At 42.1% G+C, this 19829-nt stretch overlaps 1 protein-coding gene across 1 annotated transcript in view; it reads left to right on the top strand.

Annotated features, from left to right (window-relative positions):
- The window catches only part of CHP1 (calcineurin like EF-hand protein 1), a 123136-nt gene extending 103810 nt beyond the window's left edge, over positions 1-19326 (top strand). The window contains exons 6-7 of the mRNA XM_069208798.1: positions 2511-2633; positions 17263-19326. Coding sequence (XP_069064899.1) covers positions 2511-2633; positions 17263-17316 — 177 coding nt within the window. The 3' untranslated portion in view covers positions 17317-19326. The remainder of the gene's footprint in view (positions 1-2510; positions 2634-17262) is intronic.
- The last annotated feature ends 503 nt before the right edge of the window (positions 19327-19829 follow it).

The following is a 19829-nucleotide window of genomic DNA, read 5'->3' as shown; positions in this document are numbered from 1 at the left end:
TCTGAGGGAATGAGCCTCTCTGGAGAGTATTCTAGAGGGTGCTGGATCCTGATTGGTCATGAGTCAAGTTTGGTTATTTTTACAAAAGGAAAAGGATATGCTATATGAGTGATCTGACTAGCATTATAGCCTATGGAAATATTTTTTTGTGCTTACTGCATTTCCATGTACCGTGGGACTCCCACTTCGACGGGGATGAATCAAGCATGTAAATTTATGAAAGATATTAATACTGGAGAACTGTAGTTACAGGTTAGTAACTTGTTTTCATATATAGGCAGCCTGATCATGTCATGGAATGCATCAACGCTGAAGTGTAGAAGATGCTTGACTTAGGAATCATTGAGCCTTCAGACAGCCCTTTGGCTAGTCCTGTGGTCTTGGTACCTAAGCCTCACTCCCAAAATGGCAAAAAAGAGATGAGATTCTGTTTTGACTACAGAGGCCTCAATACTGTCACCAGGACTGATGCTCATCCAATCCCTAGGGCAGATGAGCTGATAGATACTCTGGCTGCTGCCAAGTTCTTAGCACACTTGATTTGACTGCTGGAAACTGGCAGATCAAATTATCAGAGGATGCCAACCCTAAAATAGCATTCAACACCTAATGGGCATTATCACTTCAAATTGATGCTCTTTGGTTTGAAGAATGCCCCTGCAACATTTCAAAGGTTGGTGAACAAAGTTCTCCAAGGCCTGGAAAGCTTTAGTGCAGCATTATCTAGATGACATAGCAGTCTTCTGTTCCACCTGGGAGGATTACCTGGTCCACCTTGGAAATGTACTTGAGGCCCTGAAAAAGTCAGGCCTCCCCATCAAGGCATTAAAATGCCGGGCAGGGCAAAGTTGTTTATTTGGGCCACCTGGTAGGTGGAGGCCAAATTCAGCCACTCCAGGGCAAAATCCAGGCAATCTTGGATTGGGTTGCCCTTACCACTCAAACCCAAGTCAGAGCCTTCTTAGGCCTGGCTGGGTACTACAGGAGGTTCATTCAAGGGTATGGCCCATTGTAGCCCCCCTTAATTGACCTCGCATCCAAAAGGATGCCAAAGAAAGCCTTGTGGACAGCTAGCTGCCAGAAGGCCTTTGATGACATGAAAGAGGCTCTGCTCGCATTCTGAGAAGCCCTGATTAGTCCAAACAATGAATTGTCCAAACTGATGCTTCTGAGGTAGAGATAGGGACCGTTCTGTCAACACTAAATGAAGAGGGGCAGGATCAACCTGTTGGTTTTATAAGTAGAAGGTTGACCCCCTGAGAGATGCGTTAGTCAGCCATTGAAAGGGAGGCCCTTGCTGTGGTCTGGACCTGGAAGAAGCTGAGGCCATTACTGTTTGGCACTCACTTCCTTGTTCAGACAGACCACAAGCCCTCCTATGGCTTAAACAGATGAAAGGAGAAAACCCTGAATTGTTGAGGTGGTCCATCTCCCTACAGGGAATGGACTATACAGTGGAATATAGACCTGGGAGTAACCACTGCAATGCAGGTGGACTCTCCAGATATTTCCAGTTAGACAATGAAGACTCAACCGGGCAAGGTTATTCCTATTGTCCTTCGTTTCAAGGGGGAGTGTAAGAAAGTCACTCTTTTGGCATGGTTACCCCCACTTTTTGCCTGTTTATCAGTGTGTTTAGACTCTCTTCGCTGGGATCCTGCTAACCAGGACCCCAGTGATTGTGCTCTCTCTTCCAAATTTGGCCAGCTTCCTACACCCAACATATGTTTCTTCCAGGTGATGGTCTCGTTCATGGCGTCAGACGTGGTTTTGAAGTCTTCTAAAGTGCCATATAAAGCGTCCGACAAATGGACCTTCTCGTCATACCACAATGTGAATCTATAGTGCACAATGCCATTTCCACTGGGAAGCCTGCTTGCTCACTGGGTTCTAAATTATTTGCTGAAGGAAATGCTTCTAAGGTTTGGAATTTGGGCAAAGGTCTTTGTCAACTAGGCTAGCAAAGTATTTAGTCGTTAGAGGCCACAGATGGTGGCTTTCTAGGTGGACAGAAACCAGGATGTTTAAAAAAAAAAAAAAAAAAGTCTGATTCGGATGTTTGTACAAATTGCAACGCCGTATGGAGTGGGAAATAAAGTAATTTCTCTAACATTACTTGCATTTTCGGATACCCTTTGTCAGTTCTAGATTACCTAGATTGGCATATCAAGAACAGGAAAAAATGAAAATGAAGACAACCATAATGAGGGGAAAATAAAGAAAGTGATGCCCCCATTGTAAACACGTTTTGTTTCTTAACATGTTTAAGGGCTGGTAATTGTTAGGGGGTGTTACAGGCATTTTCATCATTTTGTCATTTGTCATAATTGTTTCCTCATTATTGACAATGCAATTTAAAAAAAAAAATTCTACCAAAACGTTCAACATTCTAGGTTGTTATTGCCTTTCTTCCTTGTTGCATTCTTCATTTCCACTAATGTCTGCATGAAGTAGCCCAGCTGGTGGAGTGCACTTTTACCCATACCGAGGCGGGTTTCTTCTCCTTCCAGGTGCTGCGCATGATGGTTGGTGTGAACATTTCCGATGAACAGTTGGGCAGCATCGCTGACCGCACCATCCAAGAGGCTGACCAGGATGGAGACAATGCAATCTCTTTCACAGAGTTTGTCAAGGTCAGGAAATTGCTTGTCTGAGCAGAAATTACAAAGGTTTAAAATTAAGTTCATATCAATATGGCAATGTCTGAGAATGTTCACCTCTTTCTCCCAGTGTTCACTTGAATTTGTCCTGCTTACATAGTTTCTATTAATATACCATCCAAAGAAATTGCAAGCTTTGCATTTTTATTCCAGTTTCCCAGGGTGTTTATATTATTCTAGTCATTGGACACTCCTACCTGCCTACTTTTTGTGGGTTATTTCCATTCTGTGGCTTTTGATGCCAGTGGCGTCTCAATTTTGGTGAGAATGTTTGTTTCCAACCATATATAATCCTTATCCAAGACTCTTTTCTGCAATTCCCCATTTTTTATTTACAATCATATATTTAAAAAGGCGCAAAACTGTTGTATTGTGTGTGAATTCCATGTTTTACTGCAACATAAACTGCAGTGTACTGTTTGAACCAGCTGACTTTCTTGTGTTAAGGGGACTCAGGACTGGGAGCACCGAGACTACAGGGTGGCCTTTTTTGGAATGTTCTGAAGACCATGCCCGGCAGGAGTGCAGTTGATAGGATGATACCCTCCTTTCCATCCGGTTGGGACAAGAAACGGCTGCTCTATACAGAACTATCTGTTTATTGTTCAAATAGTCTTTTTAGCATTTTCAAAAATTCTATCCAAACATTGGACTCAAAAGAATGGAGATTTCTCCAAACTCCTGCTGCCGGCCGAATAGCGGTGCATTTGCTATTGTAAAATACAATTTATGTAATTACACATCAAGCCGATGTCACAGTCCATATAAGTGTGATCTAATGGATGTTTATTAGATAGAATTTGTAGGGGTGTTGTCGTTCTTGCTCATGGCACTATTCTACCGATGTCCTAGCGGTGTCCATAGCGTAGAGTCAGAATGTTCTGAGCCTCTGAGGTATGTGTTTTTTTTAATGATTTTTTTATTTATTCTATCCCTAATAGGTTCCCTAGCATGTGATACCTCTCATAAAGGTGAGGGGTTAACATTGACTGGTGTAGCAGCTGTCATGATCCCCAGGTTATCTCTGGAAGAGGTTTTCTCAGATCTTCTGGAATCTAGATTCTTATTATTTCCTCAGTCTCTTTTGAACTCAATTTCAGTAGCCCCTTCGTTTGGCATATCCCTAAATTATATCCATAAGTGTTCCTAGGTTTCCACTCTCCCTCTAACATTTGTCTTGCCTGTTGTCTGTGGTGTGAAGGTGTCTTGGTGAAGTGCCTCCTAGGTGTGATCTTGCTAGCTGTTTTTGTTTTTCCGCATAAAATTTCATCTAATTCCATGACAAAATTGCACAATTACTATTTTATTGAGAAAGGTGGTTTTGCCTGTATCTTTCACGCATGCTCACACTTCAGGTGAGATAGTCTTGTGAGACAGCAGCAGGAGATGATTAGAGCAAAAAAATTATGTTGGCAAATATTTTCTGCATAAATGAGTCTGTACTGTAAAAAAAATGTTTAAAAAAAGAAGAAGAAATGGCGAGAAAATGCAATTTTTCAAGTCATTTCAGAAGTTTTGTCGAACATGAAACATCTCTACCATTGATGCATATTCACACAAAGGGGCTACCAGTGGCCATGGTCCTGAATCATCGGCCAAAAACCACAAAATCTTATTGAGAAAACTCCAGCTAACTCTGTCAATGCTTTCTCCGCATCCAGTGACACAAGCATGAACAGCTTAATTTGTTTATTCGCTTTATCTATCACACATAGAACCTTTTTTGTGTTGCCTTCTATGTACCACTTGGCTATAAACCTGTCTTTTATGATGGCTACTTCAAACTTAAAGTATTACCCGACTGGATTGCAAAACTTTTCCCAAGCAATGCTTCTGAGAGCCTCCAGGTGGCACCATGTGGCTCTGTGCTGCCTCCATACTGTCCCGAAAGAGATGAAGCAGATCTGCATATAAGCTCCATCCATCTGAGCTGATGTCAGTCTTTTTCTTCATCTTACAACGGGAATCCAGAGCTCCGCTCCCAATTTCTTCAGTCTTCAGACAACTACCAAACTAAATCCAGTGTGCTAAGGAACTGTGTCCCTTCCTAAAATGACAGGTTTCAAACCATTTCATGACTGTAGAAAGCAAGATGTCTAGACCTCCGGTCACGGAGCTGATTCTCCATCTGTTCCAGGTGCAACCGAATTTCCCGAACTATCGGTAACGCTGCAGCAGATTGAAACCTTCAAGGAGGCCATGCTCCAGATTTGTGGTCTACTCAAACGGACCTTCGGGTCCCTGGCAACCACAGGGGTCTACATTCAGGTTGCTGCCTGCAGATCCACCTCTGTGCAGTCTGACCACTTGTTACCCACTTTGGCCCAGTACCGACTCCAGGACAGGCTTCCTTCCGCTCTAACTCCGAGACCTGAACTATTCCATGTCAGCACCAGTACCAACATCACCATTACCAGAGAAGGGTTTCAGTGTCTGACACTGAGCCAACTTCACCCTGATCTTGACTGATGTCTCTATACAGGATTAAAGCACAGCTGGTCATCCTACAGCTGGACCAGTGCTTTCACCTGGGTGGGCACCCCAGCAGAAGCTCCATTATCTTTTTGGTTCTGACTCTGAACAGTGTACACCCCAGGATGATCATGATGGTGGAGTCTACGATGGTTTTCTTCCTCATCATTACACAGATTACAACTTTTAGATGATTTACAAGAGGCCAGTGGGCTTGATACTTCTTTTGAAACTGAGGTTTGACTCATCACTTGAACCACCAACGGAAGACAGTGCATCATTTGCAATAACGGTCCAAAGGGCAGCTAAAGTCCAGAATTTGCTGTTGCTTTCAGTTTTGACCAAAACAAACGTTTATGGAAATTTTGGCCAACCACTTATGAAGCCCTTGCTGCATTTTAACAGTGTACTCATTAATACCGTAATGGGCACTTCGTCAAAGCCTTTTTCCTGCCTGCCAGTGAATAGAGAGGTGGCCAGGCTTCATAGACTGGCTCACAGTGACCTTAATTTTCTTACAAAAAATCCTGCTACAGAGAGACTTGTGATCCAGGTTTCCACCAGTAGGGGGAACCCTAGGTCATTTCCCACTAATCCCCGAGAAGGAGAGTCCAAGGTGACTGTGGCATATGGCAAGCATCTGCATTGGTATGTGGCATGCCTCTTCTTGACACCTGCCTGGCTGTGATGTGAGTGTCCATGGATACGTTTATAAAGCACAGGTCTGACGGAAAGGGCATTTAGCCCACTCAGTCCTAATAAAACATTTTGGTTTGAGTCCACTCCACAGTTCCTTCACCAGGGGAGGTACTACTTTGAAATCTTTTCTAGGGTGAGGAGCCTCTGTCTAACCATAGATTCCTCATTACCCTTCCACCTCTCCGTTCTGTGGAGTGTCCCTTTCTAGTAGTAAAAAGGACCCAAGTTAGGATTCTGCACACAGTACCAAAAATTGTCCATGCTCTACTTCTGATGGCGTGGAAAGGGAAAAAATAAGAAACAGATGTCAGCGTGCTGGGGTGGCCCTATATACAGCTCTGCTTGTTAACTTCCAGGACAGAACAGAGCCAGCCCAGAGTCGCATGGCACCATCTAGCAGTGCACATGACCATTGCTGGAGTAAACTCTCTAGATCCAGTCTAGCTCCATTAATGTATTCTTAGGAGAAGAATTTGTGGATAGATAGAGTATCTTGCAGAAAGAGCATTACCAAAGGTAAGTAAGTTGTTCATCTGTTGGGGTGGGGGAAATCAGTTGTAGCATCACATCTTAATACAGCGAATTCACAAATTGGTCACTCTAGAGAACTGTGGTGCCCTGCATTCATCAGTGTACCTCGCTTGGTGTGAGCTCCATTCCATGCCTTTCCATCAGCAACCTCCACATTGTTGCCTGTTTTTGAGTTGTGAAGTGGCATGTATTTCTGATTTGTTTCAATGTCTGTCGTATACAACAGACATCCGAATGAATGCAGCTAGTACTTCTTGGCGACAAACCAACATAAGGCCTGTGTTTCATACCTGAGTAATTGGCTTCCAGAGACTTTGCGCCTGATTTAGAGTTTGGCAGATGGTGTCACTCCGTCATAAATGTGACGGATATCCCGTCTGCCGTATTACAATTCTATTATATCTTATGAAAATTGTAATTTTGTAACCCATACACCAAACTCTAAATCTGGTCCTTAGTCTTATTTCTATGCTGCATTTCATCCAAGGATTCCACTTCATGTGCGTGTCAGAGCCAGTACCAAAGAAGTCCTTTAGTTTATTTACTTACAAGTTTTCTAAAATGCAAACATCAAAATGTATCAGAGCTTATGCAATAAAATAAGCACAACTGAAGAAAACACACTTTTCCTACTGTAACAGTAACTGCAATTTATACATAAGTACAATACAAAAAGAGACAGAACCCAAAGCTTTATCAACCTAAGATATTCAAGACTCTAGTAGGGCAAGAGGTGTTGAAAGTCACATAGTCTGGAATGCTTTTTGGTACCAGTGAGAGGTACTTTCCCCTCATATGAAGGCCCTCTAGTGCCCATTCAGGATGGTGGAGCGGGCCTTTGGGCATTCAGTGTGCGAATACCTACTGAAGGATAGCTTAGAGATGCACGATATAGAGTATTGTGGTATTTGAAGATCTTTTCAAGTCTGATCTGGTTTACCATATAGCCAGTGTTTAATTTGTTGATAAAAATGTGCCGGTGCCCAAAGCCATCCTCTTAAACATGCGGCTGCCGCAATTAAATGTGCGAGCACAGAATACTGAGACAGCATACTCCTGAAGCCATCTCGGGCCTCTTAAATCCATATAAAGCCACTCCCCGTCCCTTCAGCTCACTCTTGCAGCTTTCTGCCTTCTCCCATTGTGACACTTTTTCGTCTTTCCCTTATGTGTCTTTTGCTCACAGTAAATGCCTGAGGCAGAAGAATAAGCCCTGGCCCTCAAAAATAAGTGCCGGTGCTCACCACCAGAAACAACAAGCACAAATTAAGTTCTGCATATAGCGTAGGGGTGTACAACATCCTGTAGTGCAGCAGGCTCCTAAAGCCAAATAACCAAAGAGGCTAATGGGTCATAGGCAATGTCTTTTGGTTATGGTAGTGGGGCTTTGATACTAACAGTTTTGAAAATGCCCTTTATTTTTTTTTTTTTACATTTCATGCGCTAACGGTCCTTTTCAGAGAGGTAGAGAAGAAGGCTTTGACTATATCACTGCTGCATTCAGTATCAGATCATTCTCAAAACGCTCTTCTGCTAAAAAGAACCATACAAATGTTAATATCTGTATACCTATAGCCATTAGTCTGCATTCTGTTTGTGCCATTAGACACAATGTGTATTGGGTACTGTTTTCATTACTGCCAGCTCCTGGTGATTTTGGTTGTCTATTAGACTTGGGCCCATCACTGGCTCGGTCCATTTTCACTCAGGACTCACTTTTTGAAGAACACATAAACTTGTCATATTTAATTTTTACCAGACTACTATGAATAACACCACTTCAGCTCATTTGTTGCCTCCACCATGAACTGTGTTTACTATAAAGATGGCTATTTTTCCATTGTTTGCATCTGAACAAGAAGATGGATAGCCCGATTACTAGGCTACTGATTCAAAGGACATTCTGGAAGTAGTCTTTAGTCAATTATTTTCTTTTAAACTCCTTGATGATTTGGCTTCTTAATATTAGGCAGTATATCAATGCCACTTCTGATTGTTCTGCCTTTCAAGATCCTTTGAAATATTCAAAGAGTAGAGGAGTCAGTTTGTCCATCACAAAAAAAGCAGAATTTATATAAGGATTCTATTGATGCTGAATAGTATTGTTGCATCACACTAGACATTTTATAGTGAGATGCTAAGGTTTGGGACATTGCATACGTTTTCCTCTTATGCATGTATCTTTAGGAATCTTCTCAAGATTTTCACATCTGCTGCAGTACTACCTTTGATTGCCTCCTGGACAAGGCCACCACTCATAGCTGTCAGTGTCCATTGATGGAGACTACAAAACAAGACCTTTGCAGTCATGGCTAACCTGCCCACTCATTTCACTGTAGTTGCTGCAGCCTTGGGCATTGGGGAAGGTCCAGCCTCTCCCCCACTGACAAATTTGAATAAGACCGAAAGGCGATACACAAGTCAAAAACTCCTACCAAAACGCTTGCCTTTTATCTGGTCAAATGCATGCATCTTTTAATATGGCTGCTCACAACGTAACTGAGAAGCTTTGATAAATGTGCATTTTACCCCTACAGATGAAATCCTCTTCATATCTACAGACAAAATGCAACATTGCAACAGTTGCAAAGTGTTGAAATTTTTTTTGTCTACTACAAACAAGGTCTCCTTTATGAAGTCAAGCTGGATTCCGTGTTGTTTGAAAAGTATTCTAATGATCAGTGGGCATTCATCACTGAAAAGGTGTAAAATTGTTATAATTTCACCAACACTACCACATATCACTCAGGACTTATAGGTGCTCAAAATCTTTGGCCGAAGGTACTGATGTGCCTTGAACCTTCCTACATGTTCTCCAATGTTACATAGGCAGACTTTTGAAGACCTAACAAAATAATCTTCTAGGAGCATTTAAGCTAGTTCCAGAGTACTACAAAAGACTAAGGGCCATATGTACGAACACTTTTTCCCATAGACACAGAATGGGAAAAAACCTTTGCTACATCTGGCCCCAGGTTTACCACGAAAGACCAGTTTTTTTTTTTTTTTTTGTTTTTTTTTACTTGAAGTACTTTGCTGTTCCAAAAAGACCATGGGCATCAGCCATAAGTTAGGTATTGTTTTCTTTTCTATTTTGGTCTCTTCATTTAATTTTTCATTTTTTCAGCTACTGGCATAAACATAGATTAACTTATAGCACCTGGACAAAAAGAGAACAAAACACCCTACCTAATCCTCCAGGAAGGAGCTAGTTCCAAAAAGGTGTTTTTAGGACCCAGATGGCAGACCCTTTAATCTGTACTATCCTATCCAGGCACTAGTATATGCAAGACCTGTTCCACCCAGCTACTGACTCCCTTCACAAATCCTCGACAGAAGAAGATTAAAGTGAGTGGTTCCATCTGTTTCTCCACCCCAAAAGCATAGACCTAGGATGATCCTTCAGTGGAGAAATACTTTGCCATCCAGATGATTGTAGCTGTTGGCCGATAGTGGCCTTAAGGATAAGCGTTCAGTTAAAACTTTATAGAGGGATTGGAAGTCTCCTAAAGAGTGCCCATTTTGCCCTCAGATTCTCTCCTCACTTTGATTTTCACAACCTGAACTAGTTTCTGTGTGAATTCAGTCAACAGTCAAATTAGTTCAAACCTCAGCAGAGGAGATTTAGGGAACTTTATGACCTGAATATATTCTTTATATAGCATTCAATGAAAAGCACTCTAGTTTCTTGAAGTTGTCATTTGAAGATCAACATTATCAATAAAGAGGTCTGCTTGTATGCTTGAATTCAGATCCCATAGGGTTCTCAAAGTGGCAGCAGTCCCTCTTCACCTTTAGAGGACACTTCTGTTCCAGCCAACCACACTGAGCCATGGTTCCTTTCCTAGAGAGGACTCTGGTAAAATCTTTTCACCTGAATGTAATAGATTGGCCTTTGTCAACAAGCAGATTCTCAGGACCACTTTTTGTGTGGCTGCTCTGGCTAAAACAATGTAGATTTTGTCCACTCTGGACCTTACAGGAAACAATGGAAGAAGTGGAGGATGGGGATGTCCACTGTGAACAGCACCCATCCTCCATCTTGCAGATGCCACCAAAATAATTGATACAGATAGCTTTGGGTAATAACTATATGTGCAGTTTTAGTGTTTGTGACGCGTTTACTGTATACATTTGGTCTGTGGATTGAAATGTTTGTGAGAATTACAGGCAGTAATAATGGCAAACAATACAAACATTCAGATATAAATATATACATTAAAGGGTCCCTGGCAGCCCAATGTTCTTGAGGTAATTTGTACAGGAAAGCCAGGGTGCAGCTCTGTAAATGCTACAGCGCAAATACAGAACAATAACATGCTGTTGCCATCCAGTGGTAATGCGGAAGTATCTCCCTTTTAGGGCCTATTAAAACAGTAACCTTAAGATCATCACTTAGCAGTGTGAAAGGTCTGTAGGAATCAGGAGCCCCACAAACTGTTGTCATATGAAAAAGACACAAGAACTTTCAGGGTCAAAGGCATGCAATGGCTGAGATGGCTCAGCTGCACAGTGTGTAGGGACCTTAGTCCTTATGGATATATCCTTGTTAAAATTACTTCATCACCGTACCAAAGCCATAGCTGGATATGGCACAATGAGTGAAGGATAACCAATTGTTCGAGTTTGAATAAATAAATGCATTTAAAGCTTATAATGCAAAAAAACAGATTTTTCTGACCCTCCATTTGTGGAATTGAGTGAATATATGGGTCACACACAGGCCAGACACCTTCTCAGAATAAGCCTCACAACTACATTGGTCACTCAGCCAAATCTCTAGGCTTCAGGCTTAAGTTGCTCATGTCTAGGTTATTACTAAGGTGCCAACTATGAACCCGAGAGTTTTATGCAATAGCAATAGTTGCCTCCCAAAAGCAGTTTTAAAGACTTTCCTAATCATAGTCCCATACGTAATTCAGTAAGGGAATATTTTGAGGACAGACCTTACCAAATTCCCAAAAGTCTCTTAGCCATTCTGCTCCTGGAGTGAGCCGAGTCTGTGGGAGTAGCATGTCTTGGAGAGCATAGGGGGTTTTACAGCCTTGGTGGTGAATATTTTAGGGACCTGGGAAGGGCTCCCGAGACTAACGCCGCTGCTTGCAAGCCAACAGCTCCTGGTCTGTGGAGCTAAGCCACACAGGACTGGTCTCTGGAAGGTGTTGGCTGGATCCTAACAACTAGCAGACCATTTGGTGGTGTTCTGCCTGAGCCTGCTATGGTTGCCACACAGTTCTCAGGATACTCCAGGATACCCTGTTGCGTGAGCCTGCGACACATTAAGCTCTTTTCTGATCCAGCTCAAGATGCACTGGAGTACTTGTGCATCCTGCCTATGCTGCTTATGGTCTATGTTAGTGATGTGTACAGTTTCCATGGCCTTATTCCACAGATCCTAACACAACCAGACCTCCCTCGTATCTCAGAATCTCCACCAGTAAAAGAGCCAACTCCCTATACTGGACTCTCTGCTGCTTCGTGCCACCAACCATGCTGTTGCAGAAGAATTTCTCGTCATGATTCTTGCTGGTCTTGGTTACACTCTTTCACTAATTAAAACGCTGACTTTTTTTAATTGAGGCTTCGTGGTACTCTGTGCCTAGACCTTATATTAGCAAAAAAAAAAAAAAGCACCACACTTTTTTATCTGTGTTTTCTGATAAGGAAATATTGAATGTGTGAAGCATTTACTTTGAGACTATCTGCAGTTCCCAACCTTAAAATATCCAACTGATTCTATGACTGTTGCATGGGCTCTTCCTTTGCCACTAAGTACGTGCAAAATCCACAGGTCCCCATTCCGGTTATCCACTACCCTCACCGCACAAAGCAGGTCTCTAACAAATGTGCTAATCTCAACAATCCTATTACTATTAGATGTGTCCAAAGCTGATCATAGCTCCTCACAATGTCTTGACTACCTGTCAGATCCTTGGTCACTGTGCGGACGCCTCTGGGTGTACCATTAACTGGCTTAAATAAGTCTTTGTTCCACTAAAGGGGCTGCCGATTGACGTGGAATGGCTGGGGCAGCGTACAGTGCGTAGACAGAGTTTCTGATACTTGAGAATGTAAGTAACACTGAAACCAGGTCTACTGTAGAGCCTAACTATCCATCCCTTACTGTCCTGCTTAATGACAGACCTTACCCGGCGGGCTACGTTGCCTCTTAATATCCTGGGCTGCACCGCACTGGTCAAGATGATCGCCTTCCACCGCTAGCTATACGTATTACAAAAGTATCCCCTTCTCTTGACGCAGCTTTGGTAGCACCAGCTGCTGGCCAAAATCGAGGCCTTCTTGTGGCTTAACCAACCTTCCCGAATAGCGTATGGGAAATGCACTCAATCAAACTGTAACAGGGGAATGGAGATGGCGGATGTGTGCGTTTACTACTGGGCAACTCAGCTTTTGGTGGTCAATGAGTGGGGGATCCGCTTTTTGACAGGAAGTGTCCGATATGGTCCTGGACAAGATTGGAGGATTGTTGTATGGTACCCCTATTCTTTCCTATCTCCCTGTGCTCTCAAGGGTGGGTCTTGGGACCTGGCGTATGGCCCTGCAGTGGATGGGTTGGGATCGGTGGATTACGCCTGCAACCTCCCTCTGGGTAGACTGGCGGTTGCATCAGGCCTCCTCTCTATTGGGGTTTAGAGGTTGGGATAGGATTGGGATCTCCAAAGTGGGGAGGGGGGACTGGCATGGGCCACACCTTAAGTCCTGTCATGTTGCAGGAAGAGTTTGGCTTGCACAGGTCTCAGTTTTTTAGATACCTGCAGTTGCGCCTTGTCCTGGAGCAACACCGGGGTTCCTTGGGGGGTGTTCCGGATGACAGCTCCCAGGAGTACCAGATCCTTATGGACCCATCGAGGAGAAATAGTTTTCACTGATTTATAAATTCCTCATAGTTCATTCCTCAGACTTAGTTACACCCCTCAAGGCCAGATCGGAACAGTGGGTTGGGCCCCTGGTTAATTCAGATTTGAGGGCTGCAATTTGTCTCTTCACAACTCTGGCTCATCCTGCTCAACTACCTACATATGACCAATAATACGCTAGAGCAACTTTGGTGCATAGGCGTGGTAGAGTCGCTGGCGCTGTTTGGGTACACCTGCCCACTTGTACCATATGGTATGGGAATGTCCAGTGATTGTGAGGTACTGGGGTAGGATACTTGACATCCTGTCCAAGGTGCTTGGCAGACCTATCGATAGCTCCCCCAGCTCCCGCTTCGGTTGGGGGTCCTGGAGGGGGTGTGTGCGATGCCATTGGGATAGCAATTTAGTGGGGATTGGGATGGCATTGGCAAAGAGAGACATCATTCAATGATGGAAGCTGGCCTCTCCTCCTCTGACAGTTGTCTGGGAGCAGGCAATGGCTATGTCTAGCTGATGCCCTAAAAAACATGCAAAGGTATGCGGGAAGTCGACTGAGTATTGTAGCCTATTTTGATGTAAATGCTCTTATGGGGTGTGCTGGTGTACAGTCAGTGGTGTCATTCTATATTTGGGCCTGTGGAAATGTTGTGGGTTGTTGATTGCTTTAAAAAACAATAAAATTCAGTTTATAATTTGTTGGTCCTGGAGTCATATGCTAACCTACAGGGCGATAGACAACTAAAGCCAAGAAGTAGTCTTGCCATTGTTTTTAAGGACTATCTGGACTGCAAATGTTGGCTTTGACCTCTCTCATTAGCTTCAAATTTTTAAGTCTCATTATCCATCTCTTGAATAAAAACCATGTGGTTGCCATTGTGTAACATCCCCATAATCAAGAGGTCAACTCCATTGTTCAGATTACTGATTATTTTGGTCAGCCGACTCACAACCCAGGCAGGCCATGATATGTTCCTTTTTGTGGGCTGGTCACCCATCCCCGAATACGTTCAATAAATGTTGTCAGTCTGTATATGATGGTGTTTCTACCTCATCATTTATATGTGCTGCAGAATTCTGCCTCAGTCGACTCACAACCCAGGTAGGCCATGATATGTTCCTTTTTGTGGGCTGGTCACCCATCCCCTAATACGTTCAATAAATGTTGTCAGTCTGTATATGATGGTGTTTCTACCTCATCATTTATATGTGCTGCAGAATTCTGTGTGTCCCTTTAAATTTTGTACATTCAGTGAGTGTCACAGACTTGGGATATACCACATTTGGGGAGGGATAAGAAGCAGACTTGCACTAAACACATTGAACTAAACTGGGGATGTAGGTCTTGGCTTGCCTGACTTAGGCCTCTATCATTTTGTTTAACAACTACAACATGCATCCAAGTAGCACTCAGAGGAGGTCAGTTCAGAGGAAAGACTCTTGAATGGTTCTCTGCATGGCGAGTCTTCATTAGAGCTACTTCTGAGGGGAGGCAATATCCCTTCACACTAACCTTGCATTTGTCAGGCACATGGGAGAGGCCTGGGAGACAGCAATAAAGAGTTCTCTGAAGACCTACCTTTTCCATGGCACTGGATCTGTGAGTGCACAACCATTCTGACAAATAAGCTGAGATGCCACTGTTAGTTGAAAGAAGGGGATTGTTTAACACTGGTTCGGTAACGTCTTTATCTCTTTTCCAGAACAGCAACAGGAATTTAGGGTTAGACCAGGGCAGTTTCAGCAGTATGCTGGTTGGCTAGGACAGCAAGGGAGATCTGGGCACACTTCCCGCAAGCACCTAGTCCAGCTCACATACTCGGGTTAGTCATATGTGTAGGGCAAGGACATAAACAGATATCCCAATGGTATATAATCCAGATAGCCAGTAAGAAAGTAGGACAACAGCGAGTAAGGCAAATATAGGAGGAAGTCGTTCAAGCATTAATTTAATGATGAGCAATGTGCCCAAGTGAAGAAAGTGCCTTGTAACATAAGGTTTAAGATAATACATTTTAGTTTCCTCCACTGTCATACTTGGACTCTTAAAGCTAAAGAATATGGTTGTACTTTGTTACAACGCATGTTTTCACTAATGCATGCTTTTACCACACAATTTTTACAACGCATGCATTTACCACGCGTCTGCCTTTACCTCACAGCTAGGTATAAATAAGATGAGGAAAATAAATATATATTCACTAAAAAAAAAAGGAAGGGTTCAGGAATGGTCTAGTTAGGTTGACATTTTACCAACACAACACAAAACAATAGAAATTCAGTAGTTATAGTTATGCTTGTAGTTATACTTATGTTAAGAAACTATAGCCAATGGCCTAAAGTTACTTTACATCACAAGTTATAGTCAGATAAGTACAACTATAAGTAGACCTATAACTGCCGAATAGCTATGGTTTTGTGTAGGTAAAACGTCTTCCTAACTATAACGTCCCTGTAACCTTCTGTTTTTTCAGTGAATTTGTATTTTTTTTTAAACTTAAAGTAATATCCAATTACCCTACGTTACTACAAACACCTGAAGCCACGCTCTGTGGCCAACCCCCTGGCATGCACCCAACCCCACAGGGAGTTTATGTGTGATTGGTTTTTGTTGTTTTTTTTGCATTGTGCTTCAGATCATGGGATCCTTTGCGCAGTTACACTGGGGACCATGCTGAGCCCTATGATGGCTTGCGGATTGGCCAACAAAAAAAAGTTACGACAATTTCGTGCCCCTGAGGGGTCCCTTACCACTCAATATTCTTACCTACCCCTAAACTGCCCTTCCCTAAAATACCCTTTCCACCCAATTACCTTATCCACCCTAAACCCTAAAAAACCCCTTAGAGCTCTCTGCTCCTGCCCACCCTTGAAAGTATGTGTGTAAACACACAAACATATATTTAACCACTAACCTTATCTAGAAATAAAATGTGTGGTAAAGGATCCTCTGCATGGGATGTGGGACACAGGAAGCTTTTTCAAACTATTTACCTAGTATTGTGTTACAGTAATTAAATACTGACATGAATTGGTAACAAGAATCCAGCGCTTGACAGGCATCAACATACAGATCACAGATAAGCACTGACTTCTTAGGAGCCTGCCTAGGTCCAAGAGACAGGATCTGTCATAAATATGCATTTTTACGGCTGTGCTAGTGGAGCATCGAATAGCTACTCACTGGCTGAGTATGTAAGGCAGCTACATGGTCCATAACACACACCTTCAACAAGCATTATTTTGTGGATGTTTTAGCACACCGGCAAGCTAATGTAGGTTATCCACCACTTTTTCAGGGCACTGCTTTACAGTCTATGCAGAGCATGTGTTTCTACTGCCACACATGCCATAAAACGGAAAATGTTACTTACTCAGTAAGCATCTGTTTGTGGCGTGTAGTGCTCAGATTCACACGCGCCCACCCTCCTCCCTGGACACCTGTGCCTGTTGCAGTCTATTCACCGTTGTTGTTATATTCATTTGTATGGACATCTCTATCTTATCTCTTAAACTACACTCCATTTTCATGTGCCTGTGGGAAAACAATCTAACAATGGAGTTGATGCTCATGCGCATTACCAGCAAGAGGAGGAGTGAGGAGGAGTCTCCACACCTTGTGACTTGAAAGACTTCTCGAAGAAAAACAACTTACAACCTTCCGGACCCAAACCTAGATGGCAGAAGTAAGCAGAGCATATGAATCTACAGCACTACATGCCATAAAAAGATGCTTACTGGGTAAGTAACATTCTCCTTACATAACCTGAATAAAATATGAAGAGTTTGCATCTATTTGAGAATTCTTTCACTTTGTTGCCTGCAGTTTGGACAGTTTACAGTGAGGTGAAAGTGCTGCTACGTAAACACAATTTGCCAGTGCGCATGTCAATACTTTTTTCTTCTATGTTATAGTCCTCTTAAATGTGAACATCTGAAAACAGATCAACTCGTTTGGAAGTATGTTGTTCTTAGGGCTGTGACCTAATTCACCCATCTGGAATGTTTCCTTTCTTTTTGTTTAGGTTTTGGAGAAGGTGGATGTTGAACAAAAAATGAGTATTAGATTCCTTCATTGATGGAGCGAAACTCAAGTTGGTGTAATCAATGGGAAATGGAGCCTCCCTGTGCCGCCTCCCCCCTCCGTTGTCTGAGTTGCAAGAGCATGAAACCTTTTACTGCAATCCTATTACATTTGAACATTTCTGCCAGTCACCATGGAGGGCAACGAGGTAGCCAGAGACTTGCTGCTAGAAAATGTGCTCTGAACGAAGTCTCTAGAAACATACAACACTTTCTTTACATAAGCATTCCTTGTTGGAATGCTGCACAAATGACAAAATGAAAACAATGGAATAGCCCTGTTGGAAGGCCCTTGGCTCTTGCATGAATGGCAGATTTCTGCAGTACCACAAATGCATCTGCAACTGTTTTTCTTGAGCTTGTCCAGATGAGTATGCTTTAGTTGCCAAAGGAAAACAATGTCATAGGTTTTGGGCCCATAAAATATTTTCATTGAATGTAGGGGAATTTGGCTTTTAGTGTTGCAATATTGAATAGTTTCATTATTGAATAAGTAAACAAATACCTGGTACTGTCATCAAACGTACATCTGTGTTCTTAAGACATTTATTTAAGAAAAATCTAGACTGGGTATCATTGTTTTTGCTCATTTTTCAGTGTTCTGTTTCACGAGTTAGGATGAAGGGTTTGCATTACTTCTAGGACTGCCATCTCACCCATGTTTCGCTGCACAAAGGTTCTTTTGTGAAGATGGTTGACATGGTGATATACAAGTAATGGAAAGTGGTTGTACACTTTGACAGTCATTCGTTACTTCATTGAAAATTTCCTTCTAGAGTTTAGGGGTCTACAACTAAGTAACATGCACTATTGCCTAAATATTCCGGACATTTTTATTTCTGAATGAATTGGAGTCATTAACTGTTGATGAGCCCACTGAAAGTGGACATGGATATTCGGTGTGCATCTCTACAACCCACGTTATCCTGCAGTGTCTCATCCCCCTTTGGTAGGAGAATCACTACTGCAATAAAGGGCTTGTAGACAATGGTTTCCAGTTGATCAGTGTAGTGTATTAAAGGCTTCCCTCACTTCTTTCATCACACCTTTTATTTATAAATTATACAGTAGTTGATGAGCAAACATCTGTTTCTGTGAGGGTAAGAACTTATTAATGTAGGTGGTAGACGTGAGACGGAACAGAGTGAAAGGCAGATTGTCTTAAAAGTACTTGACTAGTTTTCCAAGACTCTAAACTGGCACTATTACTACCCAGATTGACAGCTAAAGTAACAAAATATGCCTCTGTTGTTTTTCTCAGAGTTCAAATGATTCCCTCAGGTCTTATTCTGAGCTGTCCCAAAAAAATGACCTCCTGTTGACAGTGGTCTGATCTCTCTTCTATGATGGCAAACACTAGGTCAGTTTAGTCTGTAGCTATTGGCTCTGGGGGATGACCCTTCCACAACACTAAATTATTTAGAAATGCTTTCATGGTTATTTGCCAACTGGCCTGAGTAAGGCGAAAGAATGTGCCCTCCCTCTTCAGATCTAAATAACATGCTAAATGTACTTTTAAGTGTGAAGGCTATTTCAGGATCCAGAATCATTGCAAATCAGTTGCATTAAATGAGACGGCTCTTTCTTAAACGTATGCTTCCTACATGTGAACGTGTTTGCATTATATATTCAGATATACAAAAATTACCTGCCTCAAAAAGTTATGAGATAGTAATTGATTTGAGTGGGAGGAAGGGACAATGCAGTAACAATTAGGAAGAAATACAATAGGAAACTATTTTTACTGTTTTATGACCACTTTGCTAAATAGGAGATAGGACACACAGGCCAATATGCATGTTTTTTCTGTAGTATGCATTATTTGCTTTTTCAAAGTCTGCAAAAGATAAAAAATAAATTGAAAATGTTGTGATCTGTTGCACAAAAATTATATCAAAAGCCGTGCCTTATTCCCTATCTGAAATTGGATGCCAAAATGCTTCAGTTCTTCAAAGTATTCTATTAAAATATGGTACCTATCTTAAATAAATTCTATTTAAACACAACACATGCCTGAAAATGTTTTCAATTTACAGTCGAAGTGTTAACAAAGTAGTATTTCTAACTGCTCATTTAGAATACAAATGAATCCGTATATTGAGCATAATTACATTAGTTAAAGTTTGATTTAAAAAGTAACCCTGTTGTGTGGACTAAATATCTTTAAAGTGTCACTCACATAGCATTAAGATCTTAATATTTCTCACGTTGTACCATTGAGAAATTATTTGGACAAGATGGTTGGCTGCTGTAGGAGTACGGAGTACCAGTGATGCTGCATTTTGCAACTAGCAGCCAGTGAAATCTTTGCCCAACAATGGATCTTTGGAACAAAGCTTCAGTTGCCTATAAGTTGTCACCTTTCGAATAAAGCTCAAAGGGTGACAACTTAGAATGTAATCAATTCTAGAAACACCTGTGCAATATTCTTACTGTCCTGTGGTGTTTGTGATGGAGAAGAGGGCCAAAGACTCACCCTCCCTTCACATGACATCTTTAACAAATATAT

This window comes from Pleurodeles waltl, chromosome 9 (assembly GCF_031143425.1).
Source record: "Pleurodeles waltl isolate 20211129_DDA chromosome 9, aPleWal1.hap1.20221129, whole genome shotgun sequence".
Taxonomy (NCBI): domain Eukaryota; kingdom Metazoa; phylum Chordata; class Amphibia; order Caudata; family Salamandridae; genus Pleurodeles; species Pleurodeles waltl.
This window is presented reverse-complemented; position numbering and strand designations above follow the sequence as displayed.